This window comes from Malaclemys terrapin, chromosome 1 (assembly GCF_027887155.1).
Source record: "Malaclemys terrapin pileata isolate rMalTer1 chromosome 1, rMalTer1.hap1, whole genome shotgun sequence".
Classification (NCBI taxonomy): domain Eukaryota; kingdom Metazoa; phylum Chordata; order Testudines; family Emydidae; genus Malaclemys; species Malaclemys terrapin.
Window position 1 is genome coordinate 212,561,850 of NC_071505.1, and position 17,629 is coordinate 212,579,478.

General features: G+C 39.7%; 1 protein-coding gene across 1 annotated transcript in view; it reads right to left on the bottom strand.

Annotated features, from left to right (window-relative positions):
- SMS (spermine synthase) overlaps window positions 1–17,629 on the bottom strand; it is a 68,483-nt gene that overhangs the window by 7,633 nt on the left and 43,221 nt on the right. Inside the window, exons 5-9 of the mRNA XM_054006141.1 lie at window positions 17,412–17,587; window positions 15,798–15,954; window positions 14,908–14,995; window positions 13,684–13,798; window positions 10,242–10,321 (exon numbers count right to left, since the gene is read on the bottom strand). Of these exons, the coding sequence (XP_053862116.1) occupies window positions 10,242–10,321; window positions 13,684–13,798; window positions 14,908–14,995; window positions 15,798–15,954; window positions 17,412–17,587 (616 nt within the window). The remainder of the gene's footprint in view (window positions 1–10,241; window positions 10,322–13,683; window positions 13,799–14,907; window positions 14,996–15,797; window positions 15,955–17,411; window positions 17,588–17,629) is intronic.

Consider the following 17,629-nt stretch of genomic DNA (forward strand, 5'->3'; position numbering starts at 1 on the left):
GTTTAATGGTGAGACCAATAAGGCACACAGTGACACACAAAAAATATATATATCGCTATAGACTAGTTTCCCAGACTGTCATCTTAGTATCCGATCTCTTCTCCTGTCTTCATATACGACAGAGGAATCACTATAGCCAATGTGGCAAACAAATTACAGGAAAGAACAAAACACTTCAGTGTGTAATTTCTACATTTTGTCAAACCCACAAACTCCCACTCCTCAAATCAAGACTTGCCCTAAGAGTGGTCAGACACATTCCATTTTACAGTATTTTTAACACCCGGTTTGAATTGACATATAGAAATGTAGGTTTTATATTGCTTTTGTTTCAAAGCAGTTGTCTACTTTTATTTAACAAGCCAAAAACAAAACAAAAACCACTGCCTAGAAAATTTAGATATGGTTATTCCAATTATCAAACAAATTATCCAAAACCATCCCCCCTCGCTAACAGTTGACAAGCAACCAGAGTTGACAGGCAAACAGAATAGTTTAATGAATTGTAGCAAAAAGTTTCACTTAGATTACTTCTAGGTTGCAGTTATGATGCCAAGTTAGAGCAAATTTAGGAGACGTTCCTGCACCACTGAAATTATTCAGACAGCGATCAAGACTAATACACAAATGACCATCTTCAGTCAGATAGGGGAAATAGTTAAAAAATGAGTGTAGGTTTAAGGAACACAATTTAAGGCTGTAGCAATACACTTTTTCTTCCATCATTTTGTATCCAGTAATGGGCAATATTAGACAAAGCGAGAGGCTTCATTCCATCTCACTTATACTGCGTTTAATGCAGTTTAAATAGGTTGACTAATGGAATTACTCCTGTTTTATACAGTAATATGTGAGATCAGAATCAGGCCCTTAATTTTTCCCCTTTTTGTTCAGCAAAAGCTTTCAGCACACCACAGAGTTGGAGAAGTCTTTTCTATTTTGTATTGTAACTGTCTTGAGGGAAGTTTTCCCAATTTATTTTGGTTTTGGCTTTTTCTTTATAGGTGCCATGATGAGATAGCTCTGCAGCTTTCTGAACAGGAGAGTACCTACCAGGATTTGTAACTCTCAAGCATATTAGACATGGGGAATTTTAAGTTAGCTTACTTGCATTATAAAAAGACTACATATTTCTATATAGTAAGATTTAAACACCCCATACAGTCTTACATGGATTAGAATACTTACACCTTTCACTGTCCATGCCTTTCCCCAAATGTAAATTGTCTCACCTTTTAGAGACTGTAAGCTCTTTGGGACAGAGGCTATCATTTATTATATGCACAGTGAAGAACCAGCCAGGCTGACCTCAAAGCACTATTGCAATATGAATAGCGAATACAGAGAGGGTCAAAACTTTTCATGAAAAGTTTGTCCCTTTTTTATGCACCATACTCTACCCCACCCCGCCTCCAGGAAGCTCCTCAAAAACCTTCAACCAGCTCCAGTTAAATCCCCACCACATACACAATATTAGTGTCAACAATTCCCCACCTCATATTTTAAGATAAACCTATCCCTTGCAACATTTTTTCTTTCCTCTGCCACATGACTGCACACACTACCACCATGCTTTGTGTGGTAGCAGCCAGCTTTCCTACTAGAAGGAAAAAGGAAGGGTAATATCAATAGCTCTTTTCTTACATGGGACTAGGACAAAGGAAGCAGTTGAATTCGCCCATATTCCCTTTTATTTCAGCGTGACTAAGGGCCAGAAGATATTTATTCTACAGCAAGACAGAAAATCATTTTGGCTAAGTAAATGTTTATGTGTGGTGCGAGATTCCATATGTGGGTGTGCATGGTGCACATGCATACCCATGTTTGGACCACACACACACACAGGAACCATGCCTCAAAAGTAGTAGTGTTGGTCAGAAGAATTTTGAAAGAACTGACAAGAAATTACACACACACACACACACACACACACAGAGGAGAGCATCTATGAGGTCTGAAGAATCTACAAGGGCAGACTTCTATTATATTGGAGAGTGGTTGGGAAGGAGCAGCATGACAGATGGCGACGGGGGGAAGAAATCTGATCCTCACAACAGTAGTTAGTGGAATGCACAAAAACCCACCATAAACATTCCGAGAACATTTTTATCTGGACGGGAAAGATGACCCAGACAAGGAAGTGCAGTTCCCGTACAAAAATATTTTTGAAGTTTTCATTTCATAAACAGGCTCAAGAGGACAGCTATTGGCTGAGAAGGTTAGATTGGCAGGGCAAGTATCTGGCATCAAGAATAGTGGCTATCAGTTAAAATGGTTGGGTTATACAAAACAGCCGATGACTGATAACAAAACAACCATCATACATTAGCTGTTAGAGAACCTTCCAACAGGTTTGGACAGCATGCAAAAAGGTAGTTTTGAGGCAGTTAGGACAACTCTGAGTGAGATTTTCAAAAGCACTTCAAAAGCACATAAGTTATTTAGGAGTGGGACTTATGCTCCTATGTCACTTAGGCCAGTGGTTTTTAACCTTTTTTTATTTGCAGACCCCTACAATTTTTCAAATAGAGGTGCAGACCCCTTTGGAAATCTTACACATAGTCTGTGAACCCCCAAGGATCCACAGATCACAGGTTAAAACGGACTGACTTAGGCAATTTTGAAAATCCAACCCTATTCCTTTAGGAAAAGGATATTTTACCCTGCATGAAACAGAAACATGGCTCAAACAGCATTGTAACTAGTGAGGTCTGGAAAGAATGACCATATGGGACTCAGTCAGGAGGTCCCAAGTTCTAAGATTGGTCAATGACCCAGGGTTCTATCCTTCAAGATCCTGAGCACCCTCAACTCCCACTATCTCCAGTAAGAGAGGAGGGTACTCAGCCCCTCATAGGATCAAGCCCTCACCATGTAGCCTTTGGCAAATCACTTCACTTCTCTGCTTCACAGGGAGAGGAAACGATGAAAGAAACAGTAATTACACCATGGGCCAACCCTTTAAACCCTTAATACTGCATGCATTCCTATTCAAATCAATGGGACTGTGTTCAGTAGTATGTCTTCAGGCCCTTTTTGCTTCTTTATGATATATAAAGGACTGACAGGGTCTCTCCTCACCTCACAACATGCTGGGAGAAGTTGCTGGCTTGATTTTTTGCATTGGAGATTCAGGTCTTGTGTATGGCTGGAGAACTATGATGCCTGAGGAACTACTGAAAGAGTGAGGTTATAAGAGCCAAGAGTGCAAGCTGAACAACTGAGAGGAAACTGAATAGTTTTCATGTGCTATACGCATGTGTCAAGCATATTCGGAGATAAAAAGTCACATGGTTACTACTACACTACCACAACTATTAGCCATGTTAAAAATCTAATCCTCTCTTTTCAAACTGTCTTCCATAACTATCTACAATATAAAAACAAATCCTACAACTAGCCAAGTCTGTCGTAGCACTCTTGTTAATACAAATAAATCTTCAAAATTCTCTCACACAAAACTTTTCCATGGACTCCGGCGTGCTGAGAAGTTGCTAGCCAATATTAGTCTTTTGTCTCCACCTAGTGGTACAAGATCATACTGCACAATACTCATAGATTCTCTAAGTCAGTGGTTCTCAACCAGGGGTACATGTACTCCTGGGGGTACTCAGAGGTCTTCCAGAGGTCACTAGATATTTGCCTAGTTTTACAACAAGATACATAAAAAGCACTAATGAAGTCAGTGCAAACTAATATTTCATACAGACAAGGACTTGTTTATACTGCTCTATACACTGAAATGTAAGTATAATATTTACATTCCAATTAATTTATTTTATAATTATATGATAAAAATGAGAACGTAAGCAATTTTTCAGTGACAATGTGCTGTGATACTTGTATTTTTATGTCTGATTTTGTAAGCAAGTAATTTTTAAGTGAGGTGAAACTTGGGGTTTGCAAGACAAATCAGACTCCTGAAAGGGGTCTGGAAAGGTTGAGAGCCACTGCTGTATTCAGTCTCTGAATGTCTAAGGAATTATCAAGCTGTGGAATGGAATTCATGCGAAGAAAAATTTGGAAAGAACAAGTATACTTTGAGAATCTTGAGAGGGCAGTGTAACTATGTAAATCACAGTTGTAAAAAGAATGTAAGAAACAATCTAATTTCTACCCCTTTTCATGATGTATTCCTGGTACAACAGAGCCTCCTGCCAAACTAGAAAAATACCAAACCCACCTTGTTTAAAAGCATAATGAACAAATCTTACATCACAGAACCTGGCTAAATGTTTCCCCCAATCCTCTCTATTATGCAATTTCTGTTGAGAATAACGTGCAAATTTTGCAGGAGAGGAAAAAAAGACAAACAAATGAAGCCTCACTCCATTTTACTACCTTCATTGCGCGCACCCTCCAAGAGACATACATCTTGTCTGGATAATTCTTCTCTGCAAGAACCTAATCCAAAGCCCACTGAAATCAACAGAAAGCCTCCCATTGATTTCAGTGGGCTTTGGATCTGGCCCCAGATGTAGCTCCCTTTGGAGTCTTTCAACTCCAGTTGGCAATGAAGACCTGAGAGATAAACAATAGACTGCCTCTGCATATATTTCACAACTTTCCTGAAGAACACTGATGGAGAAACCCCTAGCCAGTAACCCCTACAGTTCCATTTATTTCATGCCCTCTTGCTCATGAGAAGTATACAGATGTATTATCTGCTCAACACAGTCATGCAGAAACAAGGATGTTGGTGTGCCAGTGAAGCTTTCATGAATTTGGAACTTAAGTTATTTAATTAGAAATAGTAGCACGTGACCAGTTTCCCTTAATGCATGTTATACTCTCAAAAAAACACCCACACAAAACCCTAAGAAATAAGGGGAAAACAGCAAGTTCTGATTTCAGAACAAACCAAAGCACTACATATGTACCGCACATAAACAAATTCATAAAAGACTGAATTAACCTGGGAACAGTAATTAGAATATTGGAAAAGGAGGATATTATACAGCTAGATGTGGAGGATAAAAATCATTAAGCAGTATCAAGGTACACTCAATTACTACTCTTTCAGACTTTCATCCTGCGGCCTACAGTTATTACACCTCCCTCCCGCTAGCACTTCTGTATTTATTTACCTGCTAGTAACTGCTGATATTTCTTTAACTTCCCTAGCTATCTAATTGATACCCTTGGGCTCTACATCATGTGCATTTGCACTACATAAAACTGTATCTGCAGGTGCAGTCTGCTGAGCCTAAAGTAGTGCAATACATGTAACTGTACTGTTAGCTTATAGTGATACAGTTGTGGTACAGTATAATCAGTGTGTATAAACTTTTTTTTTCTATATCCATCACATGTAAGGTAGTTTTTATTTAACTAATAAAAACAAAAATGTTAAATGCTGGTTTTGTGCCTTTTTAATTGAATGCAAATTTCCATCCAAATTCAGCTTAAACACAAATCACAAGTAAAAAATGAATCTAGTTAATAAGAAATATATCGTTCACCATTTTCTAACACAAAAAATATAAGAGTACAGAATCTTCCTAAAAACATGTTAAGCTATATAATTGCTTAAATTAACATGTACAGATATAGTGTACCCACCTGGTTAGCCTGAAGTTCCTAATTTAGTGTAAAAGACTATATTTGTTTGCAAATCAACATGTTTTAATTATTATTATCCCATGAGAATCAACCTTTCTTTAGGAGAATAACTAAAAAGGTACATATGCAAAACAAAATTAAGAACCAGTGATTATTTAAATTAAGGTTTCCAGCTTGCTGATTAAAAAAAAAAATCAATCCACCCCCAAGTGTATTTGCTTTAAAAAGCATTAAGATACTAAAAAGGTAAACTTTAGCACAGTGAAATACGTACAAATCATTGCTAACAAGTAAAATTAGTCTGTAACACAAGCTAGACATTGAGAAAGTCATACCCCAAAGCAGATGGAAGGTTTGGGTTTGTAAATAAAGCTATGTTGTTGCAGAAAGTTTGCTCAGACACTGGGAAGAAACAATATTCTAAACTGACAGCCCTTCATCTGACAACTTTCCAACTTGAAAGGCTGACTGTACTGAAAGCTTGGCGACCCCTACAGCCAGTGTTCAAACACCAGCACTACAGCACAAAGCACAGCAGATTCCAGCTGGAGCCCTGTAGAGTCAGCTACTGTGAGGCAGCTGGCCAGTAATAAGTAGGAGGTCTACTCCATTATTACACCTTGGTTTCTACTGCGAAGTGTCTGCTCATCACGGAAAAAGCCAAGATGTAACATAGGGAGACCCAACAAGCCAGAATGAATAGATGGGCAAATAAACCATTACTTTTTCTGGTGCCACTTAATACATTATTTTTAGGCTTACCCATAGTTTTTAGCTCCCTGGGGAAGGCAATCTCAGTTTTTACAAATGCCTTCTTTGAGAAAATGAAGTTATTTTGCTAAGTAAATACAAGCTACACCATACAGACCAAGACAGCAGTCTAAGGGTACATCTACACTACAGGGGGGAGTCGATTTAAGATACGCAAATTCAGCTACGTGACTAGCGTAGCTGAATTCGACGTATCGCAGCCGACTTACCCCGCCCTGAGGACGGCGGCAAAATCGACTTCTGCGGCTTTCTGTCGACGGCGCTTACTCCCACCTCCGCTGGTGGAGTAAGAGCGTCGATTCGGGGATCGATTGTCGCGTCCCAACGGAACGCGATAAATCGATCCCCGAGAGGTCCATTTCTACCCGCCGATTCAGGCGGGTAGTGTAGACCTAGCCTAAGACATAGCAAATTGGAGTAACACTATGTAACAGAATCTATAAACTAAACAACCCTCCACTATCAAACCACACAGATTGGCAAACTGCAATACAGAGACTAATTAAAGAGTCAGCATTTATCAACACATCATAGCATTCAACACGCTGCAGTTTTCAACATATGCTTAAACTAGGCTCCAATACCACCGTGGTTACTGTTGGTAATGTTAACTTTTACTAAAATAATTAAAATTGGCAGATTCCTCATGAATACCTAAAACCATGGATACAATTTAAAGTTTACAGTTATAGAAGGCTGATTTTACTATATTATACAAGTGAAATGAGTTAAACTCTGATGACATTAAAGTGGGCAATAATGAAAACCAACACAAAATAAGTGGCGGTGGTGGTGGTGGTGAGTGGAGGTTTTGTAGGCCAACCTTATTTTTTTGTGCATTTATGCACTGCAATCTAGCATAAAAGCCATTTCCTTTACAAACACCTAGCTTAGACAGACATTAAGTTCACAGATAGACCAACAAAGGGCTTGTTCGCCATTCAAGAATTATTGTAGAGTACTAAGTGAAAACAAATATTTCAACATACTACACCTGCATGATAGATACATTAAAAGACAAGTTATGCTGAGTTCATAGGGAGGAAAAAATACCTTAAGAGTTACAGTTCAGACATGTGCTGGAGAACAGAAAATAGCAGCAAACATTTTATGTTTAAAACATGATACATATTTGTGATAAGCAGAGTCCAGACATCAAGGAGGAAGAACAGGGGCCTGAAACCTCCCAAACAAACAACTGAATACTGTATACAATACTATTTTACTACAGTAACTCCTTGCTTAATGTAGTTATGTTCCTGAAAAATGCAACTTTAAGCAAAATGATGTTAAGCAAATCCAATTTCCCCATAAGAATTAATGTAAATGGCGCGGGGGCTAGGTTCCAGGGACATTTTTTTCACCAGACAAAGACTGTATTATATATGTATAGAAACAGTATAAGTTTTAAGCAAACAATTTAATACTGTACACAACAACGATTATGAAGCTTGGTTGAGGTGGTGAAGTCAAAAGGTGGAAGACGGTGGGATATTTCCCAGGGAATGCCTTACTGCTAAATGATGAACTAGCACTCGGCTGAGCCCTCAGGGGTTAACACCTTGTTGTTAATGTAGCCTCACACTCTACAAGGCAGCACGAATGCAGGGAGGGGAGACAGCATGGCAGACAGAGACACACACCCTGTGAGAGAGACGTGCATTGCCCCTTTATGTATGCTGACCCCACTCTAAGCACATTGCCTTTTTAGATCAGAAAGTTGAGACAGCAGCTGCTGCCTGCAAGCTCCCTCCCTTGTCCTGAGCCCTGTCTTGTTGTCCCTCCGCCCCCCGCTCTATGGAGATAGGATAAGCAGGGGGAGGGGGACACCCTGATATTAGTGCCCCCTTCCATCCCGCCACGGCAAGCAGGAGGCTCCCGGGAGCAGCTTCAAGGCAGAGTGCAGGAGCAGCACAAGGCAGTGGGGGGAGAGACAGCTGAACTGCCGGCAATTGATAGCCTATTGGGCAGCTGCTGCACAGGGAACTTAAGGGAGCAGGAAGCTGATAGGAAGGCTGCCAGTCCACCCTGGTTCCAAGCCCCCACCAGCTAGCTCCAACGGGCTGCTCTTTCTGCAAGCAGTAGACAAAGCAGGCAGCTGCCAAACAACGTTATACGGTAACATTGTGCAACTTTAAACGAGCATGTTCCCTAATTGATCAGCAACGTAACAACGAAACAACGTTAACCGGGACAACTTTAAGTGAGGAGTTACTGTATAAATGTATATTAAGTAAGGTCTTTTATGAAAGCCAGCAACACACTGATCATGAATATCATTATGAAATGTATGTATTAACACTGTGAGGAAGCATGGATACTTATTGATATTGTGCATTCAAGTCTGATCAGACAAAGGGTTTCTCTCAGACCGGAGGGAAGGTAGCTATCTCCCTCTCCCTAATGTAAATTAGGCAATATGGAACCAAAACAATGGAAGCTCCATTTACATATGAGTCAACAGGGGGATGGGATGAACAGCAGGGGGTCATCCTGCTTCTGGAGACAAAACAATGAGTTTGGAGAAGTATAAAGAGAAGCAAGAAGCCATCACTTAATGGACACAGAAATCTGTGAAAGGTGGATCCCTCAGCCACGTGGGTTAAAGACACTGATCTGACTGTAACAGTGAAATTGCCTGAGACCAAGATTGTAATCTGTTAAATTTTAGACACTGGAAAATGTGTTTTATTTTTGTCACCATTTTCTGTTTCTATTATCCTTGCTTACTCTCACTTACATCACTATTCTTATTAATAGACTTACTTTTGGTTTTATCATAAAATCATCCCTGTGCTGTGCATTAAAGTGTGGATCCTCAGCTAAATTAACAGGCTGGTGCACGCACTGTCTCTTTAGAGGCAGTAAACTTGGTGATTTCTGTGAACGTCCAGTGTTATCCAGAGCTGGATACTGCAGAGGAACGCTCTCCTGGGGGTTCGGGAACTGGGGTTCACTGAATGTTACCTGAAAAGCTAGGTTACAACTGACAGAATCTCAAGGAGTTTGTTGGTGAGGTGGACACACTGGTGTGGCAGGGAGCTGACACACAGTTTAAGCTCCAGCAAAACTCTCTCTTGCTGAGGCAGAGGGGTAACAGTGGCTTATGGTTTGGGGCACCCCGAGCAAGCATCACAATATTTAAAAAGTCTCTTCCAGTGACATTTTGATTAGAATTACACTTGAAGTGGTTTTACATCAGTTAATATATTAAAGGGTTTTTATATTTTTTAAAAACTTTAAGTTAATAAATATTAGGCCAGAGGTTTCAACATTAATGGGCCCTTGGAAATCAGAGTTTTGCCACTGTCTTCACCTGAAGTGTTTTTACAAGTGCCAAAATTAGACCAGGTTTTCAAAAGTTGCCTCTAATTTTGTGGATGGAAAAATGCAGGCAAAAATTTATATTTGCAAATCTGGCCCTTGAAGTTGGAGCTAGCAATCTAAACATACTATGGGGAGGTGTTCTTTATTATTAACTCTCCATTTATTGCTGGTTCAGCATCCAGTAAGTCAGTTTTCAACTCACTCATGCTTTATGGACAACATAAGTTTTCATCTTTTGTTTATATTACTAGAGCCACTGGCATGAATATGGTTCTTTGTTTAACAATTCACCAGTTCTTGCTTTTTTAAACACCACTTGAAGCCATAATCCTCTGTGACAAGCCAACTAGTTCCTGAAGAAGTGTTTATAAATGTCAAAACAAATACACTATGACCTCAACTGAGAATATGCACCACTAGAAACAAATGAGTCAGCAGCAGCAAAGACCATGTTTCATACAAATATCCCTAGCAATATATTAAAGAAAAAGCCAGCCAGTATTTTTTCAGGATCTGAAAATGTAAGTCACTATATATAGAGAAGGAATGTAGAATTATTTCTTTTAATCACAGTGTCATACCTGCGTGAAATATTTTCCATCATGTTTCAGGACTTTCATTGAAAGGTCAAGAATCAATCGTAGAAACTCCCATGTAGAATCTGGATATAAAGAATGAATTAGAATCTTCAAGTAGTAGTAGCTTGTTAAGCATTACATAACTAATATTTAAGCATTGCTGCTGAGTATTTCAGCGGGATGATTATTTTTCTCTATCATTAGTTTAAATAAAGTGTTGATTACCAGCACTTGGGCTCCTGGGATTTTTGTCAGGTTTTTTTAGAATTTCTGAGAGACTTTGCATAGCTTGTAGTGTGAATTCCCACACTTATTTTCATGAGTTCCCACTATTCAGCTGACTGTGCTTAAAGTCAAACTAAAGTGGTAAACAAAGAAAATTTCAGGAAAAAAAAAATCAAGTCTTCAATGCCAGTAACTGGACTTTTTAAGCCCAGAATGCAAATAGAAAAGTATTTCATCACCAATAAGGTAATGCAGTTTCCACTCAGCCAAGGGCACAGAGGAAGCAAGGATGCAATCCTAAACTATGGAGGTTAGATGCGTAAGTGACATTCCCCCCTCAGCTCTAATTTTTCACACTGCCAGGTGCATATTGGTAAGCAGTTCAGGATGAAAAGCTCCAGAGTCCTGAAAATAAGAAAAATATGCAGGAGAAAGAATGTAATGGTGATTCTTTAAGTCATTGGATGCAGGCATTAAACTAACCCTCGTGAAGATTTAACTTGTTTCGCAAGCATAACTGCAATCGGCAACTCAAGCCAATAGTTATCTGTCATCTTGAAGGCATTACTGGAGAGAAATCTAAAATAGCGCCACCTAATGAAAATATTGAGATCTTGCTGTCCTTCAACATACAGCACAATAAGACTTCAACTTCTTCTAGCCATTCCATCCACACCGTGTCTTCTGCCAGGAAAATTCTATTCTCCATAGTTAAGGTATCTTATGTTCCCTAAAGTGTTCCATATCCATATTTTAATAGAATAGTGATATAGCACATAATAATTCTGAAGTCCTCAACTGTTTTGAAAAAACGACCTCAACTTTCAGACTTGCTCAGCAACCTTCCATATTTTCTTTTTGTCTGTCTTGCTTGGGGGGCTGCTATTGGATTTCTCCGCCCCCCAAAAATATCAATCAAGGAATAAGCAACAGCATGGGAGTTTAAAAAAAAAAACAACCACCAGTAGAATTAGGACCAGGAGCCATTATAGAACGTTTGGAGACAGTTTTTTCATGCTGTGCTATGAAATCAACCCATCTTTATCTAATATGCACTGAAAGGCAGGGTCTTTTGCAGTTATTCCATATTACTGACAAAATACAGACTAGGGAAATACAAAAGGGTATTTCCCTAGTCTGCCTGCATACTGTATCCCCCCTACTCACTGTAATGAGTCATCTGGACTGTAATCCAAATATAGCCAAAAAATGCCCTGAGTTGGTACTAGTAACACTGAATCTAAACATATCAAACGTTTGCATTCTCAAAAAAATGCTTTTTAAACAATCTATAAAAATCCTCTTTCGCACAATTTTCTCTAAGTGATATCTGGGCTGATATGAAACAAAAGCAGTATTTTAAAAATAAAAATCAGAAGCTTAAACATTGACCTTTTAGAAATGTATTCTAATATACAAAAGCCTAAAAATTATTACTCCAAAGCAGGGGTAGGCAACCTATGGCACGCGTGCTGAAGTCGGTGCGTGAGCTGATTTTCAGTGGCACTCACACTGGAATGAGGAAGGACATTGCTGTAATCATTCACTGCATCACAGCTAAATATAGGCCCCGATCATGCAGTTCATTGTGCATGAGTTCAGGGATGTGCCTGATGGGGTAAATTACAAGATCAAGGTCTGAGTCTTGGTGCTATTTAAGGCAGTGGCTATCTTCAAGCAGAGCTCAGCATACTTCTGGGTTCTGTATAAAATAATTGCCAAAACTTACAGTATGAGTACAGTAGTTTATATTGTACCATCACCCAGAGAGGAAGTAAATTTATGGGGGGCGGGAGGGAGGAGAGGGAAGAAATGCTCCAAAGAGAAAAGAAATCTGGGCAAAAAAAGGTCCAAAAAAGTACATGCTAGAGCAGCAACTCAAATATAGTGCGACACTATTATATTTATTTTCAAAAACATAAAACATATCTCCCTTCCTGAGAACATAAAATATAGTATGAAATTGGGGGACACAAGACCCAATTAAAGAAAATGTACATTCAAGTTCTGTAGGTCACAAATCTATGGCAAGCTGTAAAAACCAGATTTGTGTTTCCAAAGTCTTCCATAGTTTATAAACTAGCTGCACTGTTTAAATTCAACTCGAGAAGTGGAGGTGGGGGAAAATAAAGATCCTGCTATGACATTTACTTCAAAATTTGCAAGGAAAGTACTTCTCACTTCCTCCTTCTCCCAATTCAGGAACTGAATGCTAAAATTTAGAAGTCCTGATCGTCACAATTCTTCTCTCCACCTGCATGCATGTGCACTCCTTTCCCCCCACCCCTTACTTTCCTTCCTAGTGCTCCTAATTATGAGAACATCTCTGGTCTCAAAAGAGCATGTTACTTATAGAAACTGCTGTGAATACCACCCCACACCCCCCTGAATGAGACTCTGACGTGGCTGAAATAAACTCTTAGTAAGTGTACAGTTGGCTTCTCTGCTGTGCAGTGACTAGGTCCCTGTCACCACCAACATCCAGAAAAGGGGGGGGGGGTGAGGGGGGGGGGACAACGTACTTGTGGATATATGTCTACACTACTGCAGGGGAAAAAAAGCCATGGCAGAATCTTAGAGCCCACATCAACTGACTCAGACTCACACTACAGGGGTAAAAATAGCAGTGCAGATGTTCCCACTTGGGCTGGAGCTCAGGCTCTGAAACCCACAGCGGGAGGGCGGGGGTCTGAGAGCCTGAGCTCCAGCCCAAGTGGGAACATCAACACTATTTTTAGCCCTGCATCAAATGACCAAGGCTGAGATTCACTGCCACAGGTTTTGTTTTGGCGTTTTTTTGCAGTGTAGATGTACCCCATCGCTGCACTCTGCTATTTAGCTTTTGATAGAACTAGTTGTGACCCAAGAGCCCCACGGAGCTAGGCAATCCAGACAGATGCTCTGGAGTTGGAGTGTGCCTTTCACTAACCTGCAGAATGTCAGCAGGGCTGAGTAGGCCTAGACGAGTGTGCTTGTGTTGCCTGTGGAGTTGGGGAGCTGACCCATGGCAGGTACAGACAAGGTTTCCTCAAGGTGAAGCCAGGAGGGGCAGGGGGTGGGGCAGAAGCGGCAGCAAAGTTCCTCACAGCCCAGGGTACCCCCAAGAAGCATCACATAAGGTAAAAAAATCCCCCTCATTTTAACCCCCAAAATAATATTTTGCTGCAAACTGTCAAGAAAGCAAAGTGTTAAAAACAGTTAGTATAAACAAAGAATTAACCTTCTTCGGGAGATGTGGAGATTGGAACAGCTGTCAGATCATTAATTACATAATCAAACATCCTTCCTTCTTTGGCATACCTCTTCAGTACTGGAACACAGTCTTCTATTAGAACCTAAAAAATTATTGTTTTAATAAGTGATCAAAATCCTCTTAAACTGACTAGACTAATATGATGTATAGGAATTAAAATAGGGAAAGGGGTCAGAATTAAGCCTGACTTTAACATAAGGTTCTAATCTTAGCTTTTTATATCTCCATATAGAAGGCAATGCTGGGGGGATGGGGCAGCAGAGTGATGCAGCAGCGAACCAGAATTTCCATTCCCGGTTCTGTCACCCACTGCTGGGTGACCACTTAGATCATTTGTGCCTCTGTTATTCCCAATTTTGTAGATGGGGAAGTAGTTAATAGCCTCACAAGATAATTGCAAGTTTTGAGATCCTTGGATGAACGGCACTTGACACACGCAAAATATCATGCAATTTTTGCTAGTTTTTCTCCAATAAAACTAGCTAATGTTCAAGGATATGTCATTAGGAAGAATAACCTTGCAGTTAAGATACCGAACTATGATCCAGTAGATATGGGCTAGTTTACCTGCTCTGACAGACAAGATATGTTACATACCCTTCTCAGTAACCCTGTTTCTTCTTTTTTCCAATGGGGATGGGGTGTAGAATATTTACTCATATGAATAGAATTTGCCAACAGATTTCAAGCAAATAATGGCACAGATAAAACCAAATTAACCCCCCAATCATGTGAACTATACCTGAGATTCTGAATGATGCACTAGCATTGATTTAAGTTTATGATTTGCATTACTTCTCAGACAGTTTATACTGGGAGATATTAGATACCATACTCTATTTTTATATTAATATTACCTATTTTCACTCAGCTACTAACAAGGTTTGGAGATGGCAATATGCATTATTATGCTAAAAGTTTCTTTATTATTCCAAGTGTGAGTTGTAAATATTAAAAAAGCAGAGTGGGTTTGGAGATGGAGAGTTAAATATTTCAAAATTAATGGATCAGTGTTTTTAATCTAAACCCTCGTGCAAAATATACTATGATTCAGAAATGCAGATATGGATTAAACCTAAAATAGTAGGAAAGAAAATGTTAAGCCAGATGGCATACAAAAAACTTCCCAAAACAATACATGCCAGATCTAAATCTAGATGTTACTTGCAATGAAGGTAACAGATAAATTACCTGATAGCATTCTCCTTTAAGATTGTCTAAGACATCTCCACATGTTTTACGCATGTATTTTTTACACCCGTCGATCACCATTTGGTCAATGTTTGATGTTTGTTAAGGAGCATTACATTCTGTTCACCTTTTATTAACCAAAGTTTTGGGTTTTTTTTCCCTTTTATCAAAGGGATACAGTCAAACTTATGGAGGAATAGTAATAGTAATATAATTTCCTGCAACATCTAGGTTTAGGAATTAATTCCCAACCTCAATTAGAGGTTTAAGATATTATTTATATTAAAAAAAAATTCTTTCCAACCAGCACTGTTGGCACCATAATTTACCATACATTTTAGAAGCGTAATGTTTTAGTACAATGATGATGATAATTATTTTGGTTTATAGCTAATGAAATTTCCTATGTACAGTGACTAACAGCAAATCATATCTGGAAAATGGAACTTTGAAATCTTATTTATGAAGCCACCTTTGGATCATTTTCTTTAACTGATATCTGAGAAAGAGGATACGGTAGACACATGTGCCATCATCATTAAGAACCAAATCCTGAAGTCTTTAATCAGGTGACATTCCCACTGACATCAATGGCTTTAAGTTACCTAAATAAGAAAACCGGGATTCAGCTCAAAGTGCAGAAAATGCTGTCCCAGAGCTACGGTTTGGATTAGGAACTTGGAACTATATATTCCATGGCCAGGATCAGATCTCACAGTCAGTGCCTGCATGCTGCAGCGATTGGATCTAAAACCATGCCTATTTTTTGGCTTAGAGAGAGCCAGTCTCCCAACACAAGTTCATATACGAGACATTTAATTTGAGGTCCCAAGATACAAAAGGAAGATTATGCTGTATTATTAAAATGAATGGTCATTTGTTGAAAGGATATCTCCACCATGGTGACCATCTTTGGTTTCAGTTTGACTATTTCATATAGTATACCCCCATCACCACCTCCTAGGATCAGCACTTCTTTCCCAGTGTAGTCTTCTTTCCCACTGCCCATTATGGCTTGCGTATACGCCAAGTCACTCTCTGCCAGATCTAGAAGGAACAAAGAGAAAGTTGGTCAGAAGCTTTGCATTTTTAAGTCATTAATCACTAAATACAGTAGACCAGATGCATCTTAAAGCAATGCTGTGTATTGTCTGTGAGAAAACCAGCATGGATTTTATATTCTTCCAGAACAAAAAAAAAACAACATGCTTACAAGTGTTAATGTTATAAAATCCAGCTCTCCAAAGTGAGGACGTGCCAGAACTAAGGGCTTTCCCGGCATGGAATTTTTATGGCTACTTCCACCCCCATCCCATCATTTACTCTGCATGGGTAGATCTGCATGATGACCCCTATTAGAGTCAATGAACTCCGTGCAGCCAATTGCAGGTGGGGGCATTACTGCATACCCTCTGCTAATTCACTGACTTTTTCTTACACCTCAGTTAATTGAGCAGTTCCCTGGACTATCATTTTATTAGATATATATTTGTCTACACGATGCCTGCAAAGCACACCAGAGGGGTTTGAAATCACGGCAGATCTGGCAGTGTTCTTTCCTGTGGCCCTCCTCCAGACACTTGAGACAACTCAAGTGAGGGTCGCTGGTAGGCCTAGGCTTGCCACAGGAAGCACACTGTTTAAGCCCCAGTGCTGGGGGAGGAACGGACAGCCGCTCCGGGCATGGAGAGGAGCCCTACTCCTACTACACTAAATCAACTAAAAACTAGACTAAGAAACTATGTACAGGAAAACTATAGCAAGAACCAATAAAGGCACTTTGCAAAGGCAAAGAGGGCAGTTCCAACAGCCCTCACGGGCAGTAAGAAGGAACTGAAGACCGTAGGCTCAGCGGGGCCCCTTATATCGGTTCTATGTTCACGCAGCACCAGGAGGCGCCAGAGCTGAGCCAACTAGGGGAAAATTTCTGGCAGCTGTGCTCAGGGCATGCACACACCTAAATCCAAATGGACAAGTACAAGCACTCGAAGAAGTAGTAGTATTGATGGGGAGGTTGAGACCGCTAATTGGCTGCCCCTAGCTGACCTCAACCAAAGAAAATCAGTTAACAAAGAGAAAGCAAGTGGCCAAAGGCCCAAATATTTTAAAGGGGAAAATAAGCCATCTAACAGGGTTATGAAACCCTAAGGCAGACTAGGGAAAATCATTTCACTTGTCCTTTAAAATAATGGGCAGTTGTTTAGAAGATGGATGACTGAGTTTGCTTTCCTGTCCCTTAAAGTAACTGTCAGAGGTTGCATAAACTGGGAAAGGGTTAAATAAATATAAGAGAGGTCTCTTCACTATTCTCTGAAACTTTCTGTTTGATACTTTGAAAAAAATGCCTTTAAAACACACACACACACACACACTCCCTCCCTCCCTCCCTCCCATAACTCCACACAACATCCATGGGAAACTAACAAAGGTGTGTTCTGATAAGATAGAATCCAAATAACCTACAGCTTCAGACCAACAGCACATTGTAAAGAGACCATACTTACTAACATCCCCACTGAGGATAAGAATATTCCCAAACTGTTTCGAATGTAGAATTTTAATATTCTGATAAGGCGACTCTTCATCATAAACAACCTCATCTATGTCATACTCTACCAAACGCCCATCAGCCGTGGGCCAGTATCTATCAATGGCTTCTCCTCTCACAATTGCTGGCAATCTAAAGAAGGGAAAAACAAAAACTATTCACAATTCAATCAGA